The 23,001-nt window shown below is 38.3% G+C and overlaps 2 protein-coding genes across 10 annotated transcripts in view; one reads left to right on the forward strand and one right to left on the reverse strand.

Annotated features, from left to right (window-relative positions):
- LOC127631571 (CUGBP Elav-like family member 1) overlaps nucleotides 1-16,656 on the reverse strand; it is a 51,005-nt gene extending 34,349 nt beyond the window's left edge. For 8 of the 9 annotated variants that reach the window (XM_052110333.1, XM_052110172.1, XM_052110007.1 and 5 more), the window contains exons 1-3: nucleotides 16,496-16,656; nucleotides 8,284-8,325; nucleotides 2,633-2,755 (exon numbers count right to left, since the gene is read on the reverse strand). In XM_052110333.1, coding sequence (XP_051966293.1) covers nucleotides 2,633-2,736 — 104 coding nt within the window. In that variant the 5' untranslated portion in view covers nucleotides 2,737-2,755; nucleotides 8,284-8,325; nucleotides 16,496-16,656. The remainder of the gene's footprint in view (nucleotides 1-2,632; nucleotides 2,756-8,283; nucleotides 8,326-16,495) is intronic. The other variant, XM_052110410.1, reaches the window with a different exon arrangement.
- A 726-nt stretch (nucleotides 16,657-17,382) lies between these two features.
- Nucleotides 17,383-21,073, forward strand: ptpmt1 (protein tyrosine phosphatase mitochondrial 1). The gene is made up of 4 exons (XM_052132262.1): nucleotides 17,383-17,656; nucleotides 18,952-19,032; nucleotides 19,154-19,345; nucleotides 19,958-21,073. The coding sequence occupies exons 1-4, from the start codon at nucleotides 17,510-17,512 to the stop codon at nucleotides 20,087-20,089; spliced, it is 552 nt and encodes a 183-aa protein (XP_051988222.1). The 5' UTR covers nucleotides 17,383-17,509; the 3' UTR covers nucleotides 20,090-21,073.
- The last annotated feature ends 1,928 nt before the right edge of the window (nucleotides 21,074-23,001 follow it).

Genomic DNA, 23,001 nt, shown 5'->3' on the forward strand with positions numbered 1-23,001 from the left:
AAATGTTGCGCTTCCGGTATAGTTTGATTCCTTAAAGAATCATACTAATGAGCTGGTTCTTTTGAATCTACTGCGTAAAACATACAGCGCTTCAATTTATTGTCCAGTATACAAGTAATCTTATACTGATGTCCAAGATATGAATGTCCACCTCAAAATGAAATAAGAACTGTTGAAGTCTCACAAGGCTGAAGAACAACATTAGGCTACAAAGCACAGTTTAAACTGTCTCTGGAACAGTTTCAGTTTATTTAATTATAATCTGTGTCTCTATTAAATCAAGCAGTCCAGTTACTGACTGGTTGTTCATATGACAAAACTGAAGTCAGAAGTTTACAATTAGGTTGAAGCAATTAAAACAGATTTTTTTAACCGCTCCACATATTTCATATTAGTAAACTATAGTTTTGGCAAGTTGTTTAGGACATCTACTTTGCATGTTAAGTAATTTTTCCAATAATTGTTTCAGACAGATGGTTTAACTTTTAATTGACTAGATCACATTTCCTGTGGGTCAGAAGTTTACGTTCACCAAATTAACTCCATTTAGGCAGCTTGTAATATTCCAGAAAATTATGTCAAGCCTTTAGGATAATTGGAGTCAATTGGAGGTGTCCTTGTGGATATATTTTAAGGCCTACCTTTAAACTCAGTGCCTCTTTGCTTGACATCATGGGAAAATAAAAAGAAATTAGCCAAGACCTCAAAAAAAAGTGTGTACCTCCACAAGTCTGGTTCATCCTTGGGAGCATTTTCCAAATGCTTGAAGGTACCACTTTCATCTGTACAAACCATAATATGCAAGTATAAACACCATGGGACGACGCAGCCATCATACCGCTCAGGAAGGAGATGCATTCAGTCTCCTAGAGATGAATGTAGTTTGGCATGAAGTGCAAATCAAAATCGCAGAACAACAGCAAAGTGAAGATGCTGGATGAAACAGGAAGACAAGCATCTATATCCACAATAAACGAGTCCTATATCGACATAACCTGAAAGGCTGCTCAGCAAAGGAGGAGCCACTGCTCCAAAACCTCCATAAAAAAGCCAGACTACAGTTTGAAAGTGGGGACAAAGATTTTACTTTATGAAGAAATGTCCTCCGGTCTGATGAAACAAAAATGTTACTGTTTGACCATAATGACCATAGTTATGTTTGGAGGAAAAAGGGTGAGGCTTGCAAGCTGAAGAACACAATCCCAAACGTGAAGCATGGGGGTGGGGATGCTTTGCTGCAGGAGGGACTGGTGCACTTCACAAAATAGATGTCATCATGAGGAAGGAAAATGATGTGTACATATTGAAGCAACATCTCAAGACATTAGCCAGGAAGTTATAGCTTGATCGCAAATCGGTCTTACAAATGGACAATGACCCCAAGAATACCTACAAAGTTGTGGCAAAATGGCTTGAGGACAACAAAGTATTAGAGTGGCCATCACAAAGACCTGACCTCAATCCGATAGAAAATTTGTGGGCAGAAATGAAAAAGCATTTGTGAGCAAGGAGGCCTAAAACCTGACTCAGTTACACCAGTTCTGTCTGGAGGAATGGGCCAAAACTCCAGCAACTTATTGTGAGAAGCTTGTGGAAGGCTACCCAAAATGTTTGACCCAAATTAAACGATTTGAAGGCAATGCTACCAAATACTAACAAAGTGTATGTAAACTTCTGACCCGCTGGAAATGTGATGAAATAAAAGCTGAAATAATTCTCTCTACAATTATTCTGATATTTTACATTCTTAAAATAGTGATCCTAACTACAGGGAATGTTTTCTACAATAAAATGTAAGGAACTGTGAAAAACTGAGTTAACAATATAATTTAAAATACACAAGTTTTGTTGTAATAAATAGAATTTTATAAAAGAATAAACGAATTAATGAAATATGCTATCACATTTCTTGTTGGTTTAGATTTGTTTATTTAATATATAGTTGGGATCTATACTTGGATTGTATTTATTTCTCTAAAAAGTCTGCAAACACACCTTTTACAAGAATTGCTTTAAATGAGTTTCTGATTTGTTATATCTACTCTGTAGTAATCTGAAATTATCTCATTTGGTAACAGATAGCCAAGGGCAGTAAATACAAAAAGAATTGCATGTCTCATTTCCAAATAAATATTTGTAAAAAAAGGCACAAAAAGAATTACTGGAACCGTAACATTTAAATTCCTTATGATTCCAATCCCTACTTGTTATATACTTGCAGTGCCCCATTTACGTCCACCATGTGCCCTTGATGCACACTTTTGCAGACCCTGCACTGATTCGGATTCCATTGTGGACTACTACCCGACAATCTAAACTGCACTGCATCAAAGTGGACTCTAAGAAGGACTGCATGGTCATAGGGCAGCATCTGGGACAGGGCAATTCAAACAGGCCATGTTATCATCGTGAGCCATACGCTGACATCTGGTGGCCCCTCAATGCAGACATGCTTACTATTTAGCAATGAGAGGAATAAAAAAAAAAAAACAAGATCAAGTGAATTTCTTCTTGTCCCAGCTAGAAAAAGAAACTACTGGAAAACTTGCTTTCCCTTTGAGGGAAAGCCTGTGGATGGATGGCATCCTCACACCCCTAGGGTAAAAAGAGGTAAAGTGTATTATGTTCTTACCCGCCAAGGGCAGGTACTTCCACAGCAGGAAGGGAAAGCTCGCACAGAGGTTGCCCGTTCTGCGCTGTGGTCAGGTAGAGGGTCTCAGCGTCGATGCTATCCATCCAGTGCCTTTGTCAAATGCTACAGAAACACATCAAACATTACAGGACACACATATACACACATCACATCACACACACACACACAGGAAAACATATACTGGTAGGGAAAAGAAACAGAACAAGAGAGACAACACAACATCTGACAAAATAAACAGCATGCAAACAGCATGTAACAATCCTGCATGCTCACAGACATCACAGACATGCAAACTTTAAGGAAAGTGAAATGACTCTCACTGGATGGTCTGAAAACAAGAATCATTGAGCAGTTTGTACCATACAGACTGTATTCCCAGTGGAAGCCAGGTAATTTTACTTCACATTTTTGATTCAATCGGGTTGCAGTGGCTCAATCTCAATGACTTCTCAAATCGTTTTATTTTTCCCTTCCATTTTAGCTTTCCATTACATTTTAAAGAGATTTGGTGCATTACGCTTATGAAGCAACACTTCCGGTTCTGGTCTACTCTGATCGGACAAGTGGCATTCCAAAAGTGTTAATATTTAGTATGACAGCACTTAGACGCTTCACTATGCTTCTCTGTGTTTGTGGTGTTCCAGGCAAGCCCTCCATATGTGTATTGCTTGGCGACAATTGTTCCCGATTTCGTTCGCGGAGTAAAAACAGACAAAACAAATGCACGTTTCTTTAGGTTCATGCCTACGTCTGAAACACTACAACAGCACTCATGTGCATGTAATACTACTTCACTGAAATATGGCAGAGTAGTAAAAAAATTTGTTAAAAATGAACTGGTCCATGGAACCAAGCTAGATACAAATATGCTAGGAATTCTAAAACCATCCTTTTTGTTATCCCTAAAGTATATTCTCATTTAATTTCACAAAAAAAGTTACTGAAAGGAGGGTGTATTGCCCGTTTACTGCAATAAAGTGGAGAATAGCCATACAGTCTTCTGCCGGACAACTTTAACAGTATAACTGCTCTACAACATAAAATGTGTTATTAAATGAACCGGTTATGCATGAGCTAGGGGTGTAAATCAGACGTTTCATCACAATACGATTCAATTCTCTTGGCCCGCAATCCAATATTTGCCGATATTTCAAAGTCTGATGTAGTATGATTTTATTCAATTCAGGGCCCTGTGATCAATATTCCGATATATTTTACACAATCAATCAATTAATTAGGAATCGTGATTCTGAATTCAATTTTATCCACGGCAGTAGGACTTGGTGATATGCAAGAAAAATGTTCACAATATTTTTAAGAATTGCAATAACCAAATACATCACCACTGCCATGGTTGTATGCAATATTTTTGCTTAAATTAATAAAAATTTTAATGAAGCAAAATAAATAATTAAAAACACAAAAACTTTAAACCAAAAGATAAGAGTGGCTTGAGGACAACTCTGTAGATGTCCTTGAGTGGCCCAGCCAGAGTCTGGGCCTGAACCCAATCAAACATTTCTGGAGAGACCTGAAAATGGCTGTCCATCGACGGTCCCCATAAATCCAAGGGGTCTGAATAATTTATGAATGTAAAATTCTCTCACAGCTTATGCTGTCAATTATACGGGGACCTTCTTACAAGGTATATTACGAAAATATCAATTTTACAAATTATATTGTTTCATTAGCAAATAATATTGATCACATTTTAGCTTTTTAAAACTATACAAATCCATGCATTCCATTAGTAAATGTCTGTGTGTGTGTATATATGATTATACTTTACATGTATTATCTTTACCATTTACTAGTATTTACATTGATTTGTGGATTTAAGATTGTGATTTTTTTTGATCAACCACAAACTGACATTTTTTTATGATTAATGGGTTGTGTGGATCTCGTCTTTGGACACAAATGGAGCAAGTCAAAACTAACTTTTACTCTTAACATGCAGTGAAACTTCACGCAGTGCTGAACAAATTAATATACATTGCATCCGGAAAGTATTCACAGCGCTTCACTTTTTCCACATTTTGTTATGTTACAGCCTTATTCCAAAATGGATTAAATTATTTTCCTAAAAATTCTACAAACATTATGACAATGTTAAAGAAGTTTGTTTGAAATCTTTGCAAATTTATTACAAATAGAAAATGAAAAAAAAAAAAAATGCACTGTACTACTCAATCACTGGTGAGTGAAATCAGAATATTTACCAACTAGTTGCTAATCACAGACAATTTTAGTCACAAAGCCCAAAAATTACTCACATTGTAGAGGGTTTCCATATAGAGTGAAAGATCGATCTTGGAATTTAAGAATCAATATCGAGATCGTTTAAATGAAGATTACAATGCATCAGAAAATCTATATTCTAACCCAGTCCTAAAAAAACAAATTTTAGCACAACACTAAGCTTGGAGCAATAACAATTTTAGTCTTTCAGAATGCCAGGGGTCATAATCCTGCAAATTTTTCAGGCAGTTTACTCAGTCCAAAACAGAAGGTTATTTCAAGTCACAAATGAAAACCGCTGCTGTAGTTGTAATGAAACTAGAATAGTCCAATTGTATTAAACATTACCTAAATGATTCTAATAGATTTGATAGCCAACTGGGCAAAATATGCAGTGAGTGAGACCCTTGTATTTCACTTTGCTGCTTTGAGTGTGCATTTGATATTTGAGATATGCCAGGGCATTCAATGCCACAGCAGCATTTCAAAATACAGAGTGTGTCTGCCAAGATCCAAACCAGCTTACCGAAATCAATTAGGGATCAAAATCAGCCATTAGTGCATTTACCCTCCATTAATTCCATGGCCTTGAAAGCCATGCACATGTGATGGAGGGTTGCAACACAAATCTTATTTCATCAGACAAATATTAATCTAGCCATAACGTAGGAGAAAGCAGCTCCTGAAGTCTCTGAAATTGCCTGAATTGAAAATATTTCTGTTCTTTACATATAGAAAGTCATATCAAAAGTGTATACTTAAGGTTTTTCCCTGATGTCCACATACAGCTATAGTAAAGGTTATGTATACAACAGTCATAATGTATTTTTCCTCAGTCCATTAGGAATAAACTTGCGTACAATGCCCCTTTCACATGTCAAATAAAATGAGTAACAATGGTCACCTTACATCCCAATTTGCAATGTGTAACACGTATTCTCGACCAAGTGGCGAAATTGCGTAAAATCGTGACAGAAACTCGAAATTTCAGTTGATCCGTCTACTGCTATATCATTTTAACCGGCATATCATCCCACATTTTAAAGGATGAAGAGAAATTTGATCTCATATGACCATTGCAAATATTCCACACCATATGGGATGAGTGTGCACTTTGTAGTCATTTCTGGTTTTAATTATGCGGTTTGTCAGCTTTTGGACTGTTCCAGTGAAATGCATTCTGCCTTGAGCAGAATCACCCATTCACAGCCAGACTGGAGAGAACTCTCACCATAGCTAAGTCAACATCTGATCATCACATACAATTAACTGTTCCTCAGTCAACTCAAACACAAAGTCAAGTTCTGCCTGAGGATTAAGGACACTTAAACGGTCATGTGCAATATTTGCAAAATTAACAATGATACAGGCACAAAACAAGCAACTCAACGAGGCCTGTGTGTACTAGATCGCACTGTAAAGACAATCATGCTAAAAGATATACTGTAGTCCTTGTCGTGTCATCTATCATGCCAAAGAACATGTTAAAACTAATAGAACAAAACTATTGTCAATATTGGAGATGATGTTTCAATGTGTAGGAATAATTATTTGGGGATGTAATGGCAAGGGACTCATTAGCCACATTAGCAGGAGTACAAACAGGAATGTTCCCGACAGGTGCTGCTGACCTCCATGTGGTTTCTCCCTCCTGGAGAGCTTCGTCATGATTAACAGCTGCCATAGGGCAACAACTGTCAGACTGACAAACCTACTACAGCTAAATCTGACAGAAGTCAAAGATGAACAGCTCTGATATTTGCCTGAAAGCATTAGTATGTAACATACAAAATGCCTTTACAGACTTCCAGTAGCACGCAGTGGCTCAGAGTGTGTATTTTTGTCCCCTTGTGAGTCTCCAAAAGGTAAAGCTGTGGATGATTGATGGCTACTTTACAGAGTCTGCACTCTGACACACATCCCTTCCCCCTGTAATGGAGACATAAACCCCCTTGATGTTGAGCTAAGCACTCAAACTCATGCCTACAATTGCACTCTAGACCCTCCAGCCAAATACTCTATGTAAATTCACACACTCAATTATGAGCACAGAGCTTTCGGAGCACTATAAACTACCGAACAGAGCATTCATTTCATGTAACTCTGTTACTGTACATGAATTTAAGAGCAATGGAGGTGCAAAATGCTAAATCATCCTGGAATTTCACATGTATGACTTATACATTCATTGAGATTAAAGGGATTGTTCACCCAAAAATGATCTCTTCACTTACCCTCATGACTTCCCAGATTTGCAAGACTGACTGACTTCTGCTGAACACAAATTAAGATTTTTAGAAGAATATTTCAGCTCTCTATGTCCATACAATGCAAGTGAATGGAGGCCAGAACAGTGAATCTCCAAAGATCACAAAGTCAACATAAAAGTAATCCATAAGACTCCAGTGGTTAAATTCATATCTTCAGAAGTGATATGATTGGTGTGGGTCAGAAACAGATCAATATTAAAGTAATTTTTTTACTATATATATATATATATATATATCTCTTTTATTAATAGTGATTCACATTATTCATGCATACTGCCACCTACTAGGTAGAGAGGATAACTTGTAGTAAAAAAGGACTTAAATATTGGCATGTTTCTCACCCACACTTATGGATTACTTTTACACTGGCTTTACACGATTTTTGGAAATTCAAAGTTCTGGTCAACATTCACTTGAATTGTGAGGATCTAAAATCTTCATTTGTGTTCTACAGAAGAAAGAAAGTCACACATCTGGGATGGCATGACAAGAACTTCAATTTTTGGGTGAACTAATCCTTTAAAGTAATTTATCCATGCACTAAAACCAAAACATCCAAACACACTCAGTACGTTTACATGCAGTTAAAATAACATTATTACGGTCAGTTTGTCCAACTTTGAAAAAAATCAGACTGGTATGACTTCAGTCAGACTGAAGCATTTACATGAAATTTTAAAAAGACAAATAATTGTTAGCCTATACTCTAACTGAAAAAGAACTTTTAAAGTGTTCGTAAATGTACTTGGCTCTCATTAAAAGCGCAATACCCCAGGCAAAGAACCACACACCTCCAAATAGCAAATAGAGGAACACAGGCGAGATTTCCTCATTTCTACGATGAAAGCAGTGAAGCAGAGTTTTGAGCAGTTATGTGGACATGTTTCATTGGGACTGAAAATAAACGTATCTGTGACCTCTCAAACAATTTTGTTGACTGAGTTCCAGCTAAATGTTGGCATGTGCGCTGTTTGATAAATCTAGGCAAATCATGTTCTTGAGCATATTCCAAATGACTAGGGCAGAACTAGTTACCCTTACTATACGTGACAGCGTGATGTCTTGCAAAACAATCAATCTATTGTTATTCAGCCCAACACAAAATTGAGAACCACTTACCCTCTCTGTGGTCTTGCTTTTCTGAAACGTTGCTCCGTCTACCTGTAAAAAGGACAGTTGTGTGGTTAGACTGGCATGTAATCAATGAACATCTTTGTCGATTCTCAGTATTTGTGGACTTTATCCTTTACCAACAAAAGTTTTCATTACCATGCCGAGTTAGACACCAAAGAGGGTAATTTGTTATTGGAGGTCAACCGATACTGGATTTTGCAGATACCGATAACTAAGGTTGTGAAAAGGCAGATAACCGATTAATCAGTCGAAAGACCTTAAAGAGCCACATATACTAATTTACAGGTTCATCATTTTATTTTAGAGGTCTACTAGAATAGGTTTACATGCTTTAATGTTCAAAAAACACAATATATTTTTCTCGTACTGTACATTGCTTCAGCACCTGTTTTCACCCTCTGTATGAAACGCTCTGTTTTAGCTCCTGTCTCTTTAAAGTCCCCTTTCTGAAAAGCCCAGTCTGTTGTGTTTAGTCAACCACTAAGAGCTTGTGTCAGAAATGTAACGGCCCTAACCATAACAGAGTTTCAGCTTAAAGTAGCCCTTTGGCAGGTATTATGGAAATGTGTTACATAGTGACATAGCTAAATCACAGAAGTAATGGTGGACAGCAAACCAGGCATTTCAGGCAGTCCAGGAGCAGTGTTTTCTGTGGGAGAGAGTAACTCCCTTTGGCGTGGACTTTGTGCCTTGTAACTTTGCAGACTTTATATGCACAAACACCTATATTACACACTAAAGGAAAGGTAAAATCCCAAAATGCATCATAGGGCCTCTTTAAATTTTCTTGTCTTTTAACAGGCACAGACATAGAGGCTAGGCTACACAAGTTTGAAATTTATAAAATCCCAGATGCAGTTTAGTTTAACCAAAATCTCAACCAGAACAACAATGAAGATTTGGTGCACAACATGGAACTTTTATTTGTCCCCCTTACAATGCTCTATATTTTGGTATTTACCAAATTAAGCCTTTTATAGCATATATATATATATATATATATATATATATATATATATATATATATATATATATATATATATATATATATATATTTTTTTTTTTTTTTTTTCACCCGATGATTGAGATATACATTATATATATATTATTCACAAGATACAAGACACAATGTGCTGACAGGGCATATTTCTATAGCCTAGTCACAATTTTCTTTGCATGCCTTCAGTTCAATTTAGAATACTTGATTATATAAACAAAATAGCAAAATATGCATTGAAGGGAGGATACAAATATGGATGAATATTGTGGAGGTATAATAATATAGCAGTTTTACCGGTTATATGAAAAAATATATGCCAACATTTGCAGATTTAATCTTTTTTTATTTCTGATCAATATACCTCATCTGTTGATATAAAGTCAGCAAAAAAAAAAAGAAACGTGTTTTTAGGACACTGTATTTTAAAGAATTTTATAAAAACTCCAAATAACTTTACAGATCTTTATTGTAAAGGGTTTCAACAATGTTTCCATGCTTGTTCAATGAACCATAAACCATTAATGAACATGCACCCCTGGAACAGTCATTAAGACACTAGCAGCTTACAGATGGTAGGCAATTAAGGCCACAGTTATAAAAACCTTGGAAAATAAAGAGACCTTTCTACTGTCTCCGGAAAAACATTTAAAAAAAAGATGCCCAGGGTCCCTGCTCATCTGCGTGAACATGCCTTAGGCATGCTGCATGGAGTCATGAGGACTGCAGATGTGGCCAGGGCAATACATTGTCCATACTGTGAGACGCCCAAGACAGCGCTACAGGGAGATAGGAAGGACAGCTGATCATCCTCGCATTGGCAGAACACGTGTAAAAACACCTGCACAGGATCGGTACATCCGAATATCACACCTGCCGGACAGGTACAGGATGGCAACAACAACTGCCTGAGTTACACCAGGAAAGCACAATCCCTCCATCAGTGCTCAGACTGTCCGAACCAGGCTGAGAGGCTGGACTGAGGGCTTGTAGCCCTGTTGTAAAGCAAGTCCTTACCAGACATCACCGGCAACAACGTCGTTTATGGGCACAAACTAGGGCTGCACGATTATTGCAAAAATCTGAATTGTCAATTATTGCCCTTGATATTGTTATCACGATTATTAATGTCGATTAAAATAATAAATTGCTGTGATGTCACAAAGCAACCGTGTGGTTCTTCAGAGTAGCAGATTTCAATATGAGCTGCACTCCAGATTCTTTTAAGCATGATATTGTGATAATGTTTGTTAAGGTAAATAAAAATTATTTTAAATGGATATCTACAGTATAGAATAAATTAAATTATTGCTAAATTACTGCTTGAATTATTAGTCCACGTACAGTAAATAATATGGCATATTCAATATTCAAACTTATTAACAGCCAATTTAAATCGACCAAGTTCAGCAAGTCCTTTCATGGAGAGACAGAGGACCATTCATCCCGTTAGATCTTCAATGGTGATCTTGTTCATGCAAGATCATCGTTAGATCATTTGTGGCCTCAATGGTTGCACTTTGGAAATTAAAATCATTAATTTGCTATCAGAGTTTTTGCAATTTGTGAAAATGTTAAATCTACCAATACCAGCTGCGTGGCAAATAGGTCTTATTAGAGCAGATGCGATACAAAGGACGGTGTTTCCTGAAATATTCCATTCATGCCATATCATTTATGTTGGCTACACCCCCAAAACACACTTGGAACAGTTAAGCTGAATTATTCTATTGCTATTTTGTACAAATCAAATTCACATTGGCCTACTTATTAACATGACAAAACAAAACTGTTATTACATTTTTAATAAATTGTACACATTGTGTCTCCCATTACAATGAAAGCTGTCACTCAATGTAGGTTTACACTGTTTGAGATCTGCATTTCGAAGGAAAGCTCAGTGACGCTCCGCACAATGTTCTGCACTCTTGCGAATGCTCTAATTAAAAACAAAGCTGTCTAATCAGCATAATAAATCAATTATTTACACCACGTCTGTGCCTCGATTAGAACGGGATCGTTTTAGTTTCGTCATGTTGCTCATTTGCAGTGTATTTAACTCTACCTTCAAAGCGAGAGGTGCAATATGCAATGAATCCAAAATAATTACAAAGTGCTTTTCGCTCTTGTTCTACAGCTTCTTTTCAAGTGTCAGGTGATGTTTCATTTTAGAGTGCCACGCGAACAGAGCTACAACATCATGCAAGCATCTGGGCATTCAGACGGTTTAAAATTTGAACATTAGGATCAGTTGTCATTACAGATAGGACGGAGGACTAATCTAAATGGCTCTGACTGGCCATTGCCATTTCATTGCTCAACGGTCATGTTAGTTATTGGTTAGCATACTCAACCGCTGAAAAAACACAAATAGAAACCATTGATGCAACAGGAGCAGACTTAAATTGAACGCTGTAATCGTCAATTTTCACGATTACATACTTGTGGCAGCCGTAATCGCGATTAGTTTTTCGATTAATTGTGCAGCCCTAGCACAAAGTGGGTGTGTCTTCGCTGGAAAAAAGTGCTATTCACTGATGAGTCGAGGTTTTGTCTCACCAGGGGTGATGGTCGGACTCGTGTTTATCACCGAAGGAATGAGCATTACACAGAGGCCTGTACTCTGAAGCGGCATCGATTCAGAGGGTCCGTCATGGTCCGGGGTGGTGCGTCACAGCATCATCGGACTGAGCTTGCTGTCACTGCAGGCAATCTCAACACTATGAATTACAGGGAAGACATCCTCCCTCATGTGGTGCCCATCCTGTAGGCTTATTCTGACATGACATGACAATGCCACCAGCAATACTGCTTGTTCTGTGCACGATTTCCTGCAAGACAGGAATGTCAGTGTTCTGTCATCGCCAGCAAAGAGCCCGGATCTCAGTCCCATTGAGCACGTCTGGGACCTGTTGGATTGGAGGGTGAGGGCTAGTGCCATTCCCCCCCAGAAATGTCCGGGAACTTGCAAGTGCCTTGGTGGAAGTGTGGGGTAACATCTCACAGCAAGAACTGGCAAATCTGGTGCAGTCCATGAGGAGATGCACTCCAGTACTTAATGCAGCTGTTGGCCACACCAGATACTGACTGTTACTTTTGATTTTTCACAAACCGATAGTTCTAAAAACAACTATCGGCATAGCTTAATCAGTAAAACTGATATATCGGTCTACCTCTATTTGCTATTGTTGTGTATTATTTATTCAGGGATTATTATGTTTTTCCTTGCATTGGACACAAACAGATCTTACACGATAGTCTATGCAGCACATCCTGCTAAATTTAGATAAGTTATTAACAGGACAGTCACAACTTGCTTTATGCATTATAACATTGCATGATGCAAACACAAAACTCCTTGTATTTTATAAGATATTACATAATGTCATTACAAATGTGCCACTAAATTCTAATTAAGCATATGCACATCCTGTTAGTTTCTTGTGACTGATTATCTTTATGCCGGAGGAAGACACCGTATATTAGATTAAGAAGGTTAGCAATGGCATTCCTATCCATCACAGTATTATGGAGAAAATAAATCATTCAAATACATTTTACTATAATAAAAACCATCAAGTGTGATTGATCCTGAAGAGGAGGTCGGGGCAGGACCGAACAAAAGAAACCAAGTTCAATATCAAACCTTACACAGCACAAAAACACTCATAAACATGTCAAAGCGATCACACGGCGGCTGGATCTTCTCCCTCTTCATGGCAGCAGTCTCATTCACCCCATATTATAAACTTATGGCCTTTGCCCTGTAAAACTTTTACCTACAAAACTTACCTGTAGCAAACTACACTTCAAAATTGCTTGCACCTCTACAGAACAGTCCACATTAGATCATGTTCCTATGCTCTTTCACAGTCGAGTATGTGTGGATAATATTCTCTATATAAAGCTCTTTGAAATGACTTAAGTAGGGGTAAAACTAGAGGTGTGAATCTTCACTGGCCTCACGATTCGATTACGATTGGAAGGGTAATGATTCAACAATAAAATGATTCTCGAGCGTCTTGTCCTTAAATATCTTTCTTTTTTCAGTTTCTTCAACATTTATTTTTTATTAAAAAAAAATTCCCTTTCAGCTTTTTAACAGCTGTTTTAAAAATCAGAACTAGTCACATTACATTCAGTATGAGCTGTGAAGAAAACGTGGAACATCCACAAGATTAAAAAAATGGTTCTATAGTATAAATATCTCAGTCTTACAGTTTCTTTCTTTAGAACTTTACAAAAAAAATCTCTTAAAAGCAGAACAAAAATATTGGTTGTCCATCAAAACACACTGAATACTATTACTTCAACTGATTTTTATTATTTTTATTTGAGCATTGTAAATCATTTAATAGTACTTAATTATCATTTAAAAATGAATCTATGCCATGCTATTCATTTTCATGTTTAAGCACAAATGGAAGATACCGTTTCATAATTAAATGAAAACATCACCAACATCTTCCGAACCGCTGCCTCATGTTCATGCGTTTTCCCCGTTGGGAGCAAATCAGTGCAATTATGGGTGCAAGCTCGTCTTTCATGTTGTTGGTTGGCTTCTTATCACAAATAAACTCTCCCATTGCTATGTGCATGGGTATGTGAAAGAATTTTGGGATCGTAGATTCATTCGGGCATAAATGGTCATGTGTTTGATACAGCTGGTCTACAAACAGTTGTGTTTGTGCACTTGACTCATGTCTTTGTTTCCACACCTGTCTTTGGCGTGCACCACTGCTCTGCCGTGATTTAAACTGAACTCAGAATCGATTCTGATTCTTTTGAGAATCAATTCAGAATCGTTAGAGTATGAATTCCAATGTATCTCTGAAACTATGTATCCAATGGATCTCTTTTTCTAGGTAAAACCACCGCTACAGGCAGCTCTCACTCGACCCATCACCGCCACAGGCAGCTCTCACTCAACTTGACACCATTCTTTGCGTCTCCCTCTCGGTGCGTCACCTTTATTTGCGTCTCCCTCTTGGTGCGTTGCAGCAAGCAGCGTGTGTGTGTGTGCGTGTATATGCATATATATAAAAAATCTAACTGTTTGTGAATATATATATTGTTTATATACTAACTAGGGCTGTCGGTTTAACGTGTTAATTCAGTGCGATTAATTTGACTAAAAATAACGCGCTAAAAAACTTAACGCCATTAATTGCAATGCCCCCGGACCATAATATGGAAGATTCCTGAGAAATGCAAGCTTGTAGTATCACCTGTTTACTCCAGAGGGCAGTAAGTGAAACTTCAGCTGCGTGGCAATGCGCAGTTTATACAGTGAAGAAAACAACCATCCAGAAGACACACAACACAAACATGCGTTACGTTCTTGCGTTCAAAACACTTGATGGACCGCAAATTCAAACTAAGGGATCGCAAGATGTGTTCGAAGTATTAAACTATATTTATCTTGACAGTGACCTAAAAGTTTTATGTTTATGATGCGACGCACCCGAGATGCTACACAAGCATGTCTGACGTAGGTGTACATTGATGGGTCCTTAAACAAGCCCTCATAATAAATCTTCAACTGATTGACAAATTCACTTGTGAAATGGATTGCTGTGAACTGTATGCCAATGATTGACTTATGATCAATAATATGGTAGTAAACAATACATTGTATTCTAAAGCCACTTTCTGTATAGTCTTATTAATGATTAACGCTTCTGCCACAAGAATGTAAGGCATTTTAATTAGGGATGCACCGAAATGAAAATTTTGGGCCGAAACCGAAAATCCAGGATGCACTTGGCCGAAAACCGAAACCAAAATTTTTACCTATTTAAAAAAAAAAAAAAATGTTGTGTATAATTGTATTCATTTTATACTTTTTCATTAATTTCATGAATTTAAATAATCTGAATTGAAAAACTACAAACCAATAAAATAAATCACACTTTTATTGAAAGTAGCACACCAAAATTGGACAAAAAATATATTAAAACTATATTAAATATTATTCTTCTTTCAGTTCTGTAAAAATCTAATTTTACAGATTTTATTAACAATTATCTGTGATAAGGGCTAGATCGATCCAGAGTGAAATCTGAGCACTGAGGGGCGGGGCGGGGCGAGGAGGTATATATTTTCGGCCTTTTTTCTCTTTCGGCCGAAAACGCCATTTTCGGCCGAAAATTTTCGGCGGCCGAAATTTCGGTGCATCCCTAATTTTAATTATCTGAATATTTTTTTTATTATATAAATAAATAAAATCTGACACTTTAAGGTCTGAAGTAACAGCACAGTAACCCATTATGAGACTGATTCATGAGACTGTTGGACGCCCTTATCATAGTTATGGTTCACGTGACAGTACTGAGCAGGGCACGCAGACGTTATTCTGCTCAACAGGCCTCAAAGCAGCAGGCCAGTGGCCACCAGCTTTCCTTGCATGTAACCTCTACATATGCAATAAATTTTCTTGAGACACACTTTGTGAAATTTAGCAACGTTATGGTCACAATGGATTCGATACAAACAAACATTAATGTTATCAGAGGTGGTTAACATGGGCGTGTGGAGATGAAATTCTAATTAGCACATTAGCTTTGAAATAACCCAAGTTGTAGCAAAGCTTGATCAGAATTAGACATTTCCCGTTGCAGCAAGCATTTGGCTAGCCTAACTTTTGCGGGAAAAATCGATACTTCCATTCGATCGATACGAGATTAGCCACGTTATATGCACAAGGACCCTTATACACATGGGAAAGCCTGTGGCAATATGGCAGGCCCTATGTGCAGGAAACTTACACTTGCAAATAACTCTAGTATAACTTGTCTACAGACTGGCACATGAAAATTGCAGGCGAGTGTCAGTGCGTTTTCCAACAGCATTTCTAGCGTGTTTGTGTCTGTATTTATTTCAGTTAAGATGCATACAATTTAAAGACCACATGTGCAATTCAAAAATATAATTATTACACTGAGCCCAATGATGCCAAGCTTAACGGAACATCGCGTTAGCACGCCAAAGTTATACAAGTTATGACAACTCATGACGCCACCGTGCATGCACCATGAAACTGGCAGTATGTACAAGCTAAATGAGGGTTAAAGCCCGTGCTCAATGGGCGCGCGGTGGTCGATGTGCTCTTACATAATGACGCATGTTAGCGCGTGCTAGCGACAGTAAACAACCACCATCTATATAGCGCTGCTACAGCCGTGATCAATCATTACTTACCCTCGATGCCCCTTTTCAAACGGTGGGAATTAAGTAGGTAGGATGTGCTGACTCAAGGGAATGATTGTGCGGTAGGATTTTTTTGAGTTAGTAGTTTTCGACGATTACGTCTTCCCACGACAACCTACTTTCTGTGTGGAAGAGGGATGGTGCAAAATGGCTGTCTTTCCTGCATGCACCATTACATTTACGAAAAGGGGAGTGGGGTGGAGCCTCTGGACAATTTTATTGAGCAAATGTGCACTTTTAGTGGCAAAACGTTAACAGTCGCTACTAAAACAACAATGTATATTTGTCATTTTTACATATTCCCATTTACATAGTTAAACCGCGGTTAAAAGTAAATTGTTAGGCGTCAGTTTCCCCCTCCTGATATATACACGTAAGCGTTTCTCTCACGCGGTCTCTGAGTGAAGTGGAGAAAAACATCAATGTGGTGTAACTGACGGACTGGTTAAAAGGGATTGTTGCTTCTACTGCCTATGTTAATATCATTGTGATTTTTCTAGATATAATCTAAATAAATTTCACAATACCAAACAATAGAAATATAAAAACATAATTATATCCACGCTGTTTTATTATTTAGTATGCACGGAGTATGTATATTGTTCGTGTAAATGATGCGTATTGCAAGTATGTAGCGGTTGCCGTGTTTATATTTCAGTAATGTCATCTGAATAATAGCAAATAATAAGCCTGCTTGGTTCAAAAATACATTTAATTTTACCTTGAAAAGAATAAAATTAAAATAGTAAATATATTTTTATATAATATCAGGTGAATAATCTAATAATTATTATTATTTAATTATATAACAATTATGAACACATTTAAAAGAAAAATTTACATCGAAAACCGAAGGGGGCAATATCGAGCCGTTTTCGCGGATTTCAAACAGGCGACGAAGAAATAACAGTCTTGCGTCTGTGTTGTGGTCAGGGAGGAGTTATGAAAATGAAACGCATATTACGCGTGTAAAGTTGTACGTGTCGTCCGTTTATAGAACCAATAATGTCGGGTATTCTAGCTAGAGTTGTATTTTATCCCACACTCGCTTACAATGTTGTCATGGAGAAGGTATCCACGAGGCAATGGTATAATCGTGTGGATCAGACTGTCATACTTGGTGCGCTTCCGTTCAGGTCAATGACAGAGGAGGTAAGATTACTATCTCCCTTTACATAGTCTAAATGACTCAATCTAAATGATCCAATCGATAATGATGCTACCATTTTAAATCAGATAAAACAAAACTGGTAATGGAGTTTCTAAAATAAATAGTTCAGCCAAAAATGAAAATTCTCTGATAATTTACTCACTTATGCCATCCCAGATGTAAAGGACTTTCTTTTTTCTATAGAGCACAAGCAATCTGAAGCAATCAAATCCATTTTGGATGAGAACAGACCAAAATATAACTCCTTGTGGCAGATGCTGCCTTCCCTAGCAAGGAGGAAGCGGGAACTGGAGTGAACAATCAACAGACCTTTAATTTCAAACTCAGATTTAAACAGTACAACCAAACATGGACACACAGACATGTGCATCTCTCTCTCTCTAACTGGCATGTCTGGCTCATCCTTATCCCTCTCCTTTATTAGGATGATTCAGCATCGGACATGCATCCTCACGGACTGGCCATGCCCTCCTCGTCACACTCCTCCACCACCCGATTCAGACCGGGGAAACCTCAGGCTTGACGTACCCCCCTCCCTTCATGGAGGGGAGGTGGTCCTCCGCAACGCTTACTGATGGCACTGGACCTCGCCTCCTGGTGGATGATCTCTCTCTCTCTCTCTAACTGCCGTCTCCGGCTCATCCTTATCCTACCCCCCGGCTGATTAGGACAATTAAGCGGCCACGCCCTCCTCCTTGTGACACTCCTTTTTCACTTTAAATCTTGACATCCACTTTTTCTTTGAGTATCATGATTTCAAGCTCAATTACACTTCCTAGCGCCATCTATGGCTCTGCGCTTGCATCAAGCACTAGGAAGTGCAAAAGCTGGAGTGGTGGTGTAGTGGGCTAAAGCACATAACTGTTAATCAGAAGGTCACTGGTTCAATCCCCACGGCCACCACCATTGTGTCCTTGAGCAAGGCACTTAACTCCAGGTTGCTCCAGGGGGATTGTCCCTGTAATAAGTGCACTGTAAGTCGCTTTGGATAAAAGCGTCTGCCAAATGCATGAATGTAAATGTACAATACATGAAATCATGATTGTACCTAGAGACTGCAATAGCAAGAAAAAAAAAAAAGAAAGTTTTTTTAGAAGTCATACATATCTGGGATGGCATGATGGTGAGTAAATAATGAGAGAAGTTTCATTTTTTGGCTGAAACATTCCTTTAAGTACGTGCTTATCAAATTAAAGATCTGTTTCAGTACCAGTCTGTTTCTTTCATATTCATCTATCTTTCTAATCTCTACACCATGTGTTTGTCTCACTTTTAGTTGGTCCAAAAAGAGAAAGTGAGAGGAGTAATTACCATGAATGAAGAATATGAAACAAAATATTTCTGTAATTCAGCTGAGGTAAGACTTTATTTTAACCTATTCACATTATACATTATGAATATTTCCATTCTCATATTCCCACCACATTCACATGTCAAATGTCTAAGGATGATTTTTGATATTGGTTATTATGTAACAGGAATGGCGAGATGTAGGCGTGGAGCAGGTGAGACTCAGCACAGTGGACATTACAGGTGTTCCCAGCCTAGATTACATCCACACGGGTGTGAACTTTGCCTTGAGACATCGAGAGGAGGGCACCAGTGTCTATATTCACTGCAAAGCCGGCCGTTCACGCAGTGCAACTATTGCAGCTGCATACCTCATCAGGGTGGGTATGAATCTGCATACATCTCAAACAATAACAAATCCAACAGCAAGAGCCATCATATACAGTACCAAGGCTCTTTGCTGCATGTCACAAGTCACCACTGTGCAAAATTCATTGTTTGTCTTTTTCAATAATATTCAGCACATCCCTTTTGCGCTTACTTTCATGTAGTGTTGCGCATAGACTGAGGATCTTTAGTTTTTTATGATTGTTAATGACTGTTAATTCTATTCTTGATGAGGAATTTCGCAGTGGTAAACTGGTTTAGAGGAAACTGATGCCATACAATTCTCGACAGTAAAAACACATACAGGATACAAAAGTACTTTTGTACACAAGTTTTACTTCTCCTTTTTACATAATTCCCCTGAGAGATATACAGGATATTCATAATTAGAAATTGGTGCTTTCAGATCAAGTATTTCAGAACACCAATTTGTTCTAAAAATAAAATGATTATCTGCACAACAACAAGAGACAAGTGAAAGAAAAACAGGTTTCACCAGTATACAAAAGGTTTTCATTTGGCATGACGGAAAAGTATGTGACTTCATATTTTAGACAGCCTTTGGAATCTGTTTTTGATGCAAAACTCGAATTTTCCTTTCATAGCTTCACTGTTTGACTCCTGAGGAGGCATGTAAGATGTTAGTCTCTGTCCGGCCTCATGTACTGATCCACTCCGCTCAGCTGGAGATGCTACAGAAGTACTACAAGCAAGTGTTTGGCTCAGAGTCCAGCTAGAAGATACAGTGTACTAATGCTGACATCAATGCTGAAAGCATAATCTGTGAAACAATTTGTCATAGAGCTTTAAGTTGTTTTTCTTCCTTGGTTGATTTTTGTCTATACTGACTTTTAAGAATATGTTTGCTGTATGTTAATGCGGACATATTGTATATTCAGAGAGCATTTGAGATACCTTATATGGCTATGATTCTTCTGGGTCCTTAGCTACATTATTAATAAAATAATCTTGCCAATCTATGTTTTGTTTTTTACACAGTAAATTGCAAAATCATGTACGTACATTTTGTATTGATTTTGAATGAATGTTAAAATTATTTTAAAATGACCACAGATATTTTATCTGTGGATCTTATCCTGTTTGTTTTAAAAGCTACACAAAAGCCTAACATTTGTGTCTTATGTGGAAGATCTGTAGCTCTTGTGTTGCTTTATTCTTTTTAGGTATAAGATCATGTTTTATAATTGTAAAGAATATACATATGTTTGGAGAAGGGCTGGAGCTTGCCTTATATGTAGGTGAATACAAGCTCTTGAAATTGGAAAAAGCCTATTTTGAATGGAAAATTGCCTGAAATTGTTCATGACATGTTTAATTATATAGCTGAAGGTGTTTGGGGGTTTTTTTTCTTCATAAAACATCACTATATTATATACATAGATATTCCAAAGCCTTGTCTTTTGGTATGGCACCCAGTGAAGCTCTGCTAGTTTTGGTAAAATTCATTTAAGCTTAAGCCACCGGGATCAGTGCTTCCTGAGCACTGTGGCAAAATTGTGTTACCAGGGTCTCTGTTTAATAGAACTGACTTTCTACACTATAAACCCTAATGTTGTAATTACTAGACAAATCAAATTTGAATTAAACATCACTTGAAATGTAAAGTTGTGGGTTCATAACTCAAATATCTAAGTTCCTTGGACTTATATTTCTTAAAAATATATTGACTTTGCTTGAGTGTTCACTCAAAGGATTAAGTACAAACTTGTGGTAATGGGGAATACCCATAATCCCTTGATCTTGAATTATTTAAGTTGCCTTGGTCAAAGGGAATTTATGGGAAATTTAAATAGTTATTCATTATTAGGAATTCGTTGAGGTTTAAGCTCTTTTGTAGTGTTATTTTAATTATTTTGTTGGAAATAAAAACTAACAGTGTTTGGTTTTCTTAAGTTTGTGTAAATACAGTTGAGGTTTAAAGTTTTTTTCTTTTTTCACATTAATTTTACACGTCTGGTACAAATTTGTGGTTCACTTACGACTCAGTACTTGACATTTAGTTTATTAACGTATATGGGAAGTGCCTTCTTACACGACCAAGTTGAAACCTCTCCAAAATAATGCCAATTTTCTAATATTGGCTATGGTGTTTGAGCCCCACTTGTTTTGGCACAAAACTGTCCGCTATAAAAACAGGTGCACAAACACAATTTCCTCAGAAATTCTTCCTTCAAGACAGCGATCATAGAAGCCCTCTACCTTCACCGTCGATATACACAAGTCAGTGGGTGGAATCTTAGTGGGAAGACTTTCCGTAAGAGTACCTTGTGCGAGAGGCACATCCCAACATCAGCATGAGAGCTGCATTTACTGTCTGGGCTGTGTCCATGTAGTGACAGCTCTCAGCTCCCTCACTGCAAGGGCATGAGTTTCAAGACGTTTCGCTCATGAATCACCCTCATTCTGAGGAACGAATCAGCTTCAAGCGCCCTCCCACCTGGCCCTTCTGTGATACCTGAGGATTCACACAAGGAGGCACGGAGGGGTGCGAGGTCAAGCAGGATGACTTTCGTGGTGGCAGTGAAGCCATCCTCATTAATGTGGATCACGGCAAAGAAAACGGTTATGCTCAATTACCTCCTGTGGAGGAGGCGGTAGTGGCACACCTCTGCCCAGAGAGTAACAGGCTGTGGAAATCAAGCCCCATACATCCTTCCAAACCATGTCAACAAATGTCCGTACTGGTGGGAAAAGCTTACTCAGTGGCAGAACAAGCTGGATCAGCCCCAGGTATTTCGAGCCAAGCACCTCAGGCAAATGGACGAGCACAGCTTCGATCCAAAGACATTCAAAAGCTCCGCACTGTTACAGACTTAGTGCTGCATACGACAAAAGTCACTTTGCAGGCCATCACCAAGTCCATGGGCAACCTGGCAGTTCTGGATCAACATAGGCCTAGCTGATCCTCACAGAAATGAGTGATAAGGAAAAAGCCACTCTTTTGGATGCTCCAGTGTCTCCAGCTGGCCTCTTTAGCGGCTCTGTGAATAAAGTTTCTGAGTGTTACATCGCGATTCAGCAGCAGTCACAGGCTATGAGACACTTTATGCCAAAACGTATCGGTTACCTAACGTAACCTCGGTTCTCTCTAGATGAGGGAACGAGTATTGCATAAGCTAGCTTACGCTACGGGAAAGATTCATCTTTTCTGAGATATTGAAGCCAAAAAATTATCCTTAATTTTTGTATCCATTGTCAACGCAGTGCGGCAGCTGCAGACCTTGAGCGGGCTAGCTAGCGAGCTCATAGGTTGCTCTGTGGCAACTGCTGCAGCCTATAGACGAGCTTGGGCGAACTCGCATCCAATGAGAGGCGTCCGCGCGCTCACTGCATCAAAGCCTGTGAGCGTGATGCAAAAATGGGCGTGACTAGAGTGCATATAAGCGTAGTTCGTAGGCTGGAACCCTGGTTTTCATTGACTGAAGCGAAAAGTCGCTGCGTGGCGCGAACGACGGCCGGCTACGCCAATACTCGTTCCCTCATCTAGAGAGAACCGAGGTTACGTTAGGTAACCGATACGTTCTCTTACGAGAGGTTCTCTCAGTATATGCGTAAGCTAGCTTACGCTACGGGAACCCATTGTCAACGCCGTGCGCTCAAGCATCCACTGTATGAGCCCCAGGGAATT

Source organism: Xyrauchen texanus, chromosome 1, assembly GCF_025860055.1.
Source record: "Xyrauchen texanus isolate HMW12.3.18 chromosome 1, RBS_HiC_50CHRs, whole genome shotgun sequence".
Classification (NCBI taxonomy): Eukaryota; Metazoa; Chordata; class Actinopteri; order Cypriniformes; family Catostomidae; genus Xyrauchen; species Xyrauchen texanus.

What these genes read in the sequence shown, in the direction of transcription:
- ptpmt1 (XM_052132262.1), top strand. Translation starts at nt 17,510, where the DNA reads ATGTCGGGTATTCTAGCTAGAGTTGTATTTTATCCCACACTCGCTTAC. An exon ending in TCAGGTCAATGACAGAGGAG is followed by an intron (nt 17,657 to 18,951) that starts GTAAGATTACTA and finishes TCTCACTTTTAG; the next exon opens with TTGGTCCAAAAAGAGAAAGT. An exon ending in ATTTCTGTAATTCAGCTGAG is followed by an intron (nt 19,033 to 19,153) that starts GTAAGACTTTAT and finishes ATTATGTAACAG; the next exon opens with GAATGGCGAGATGTAGGCGT.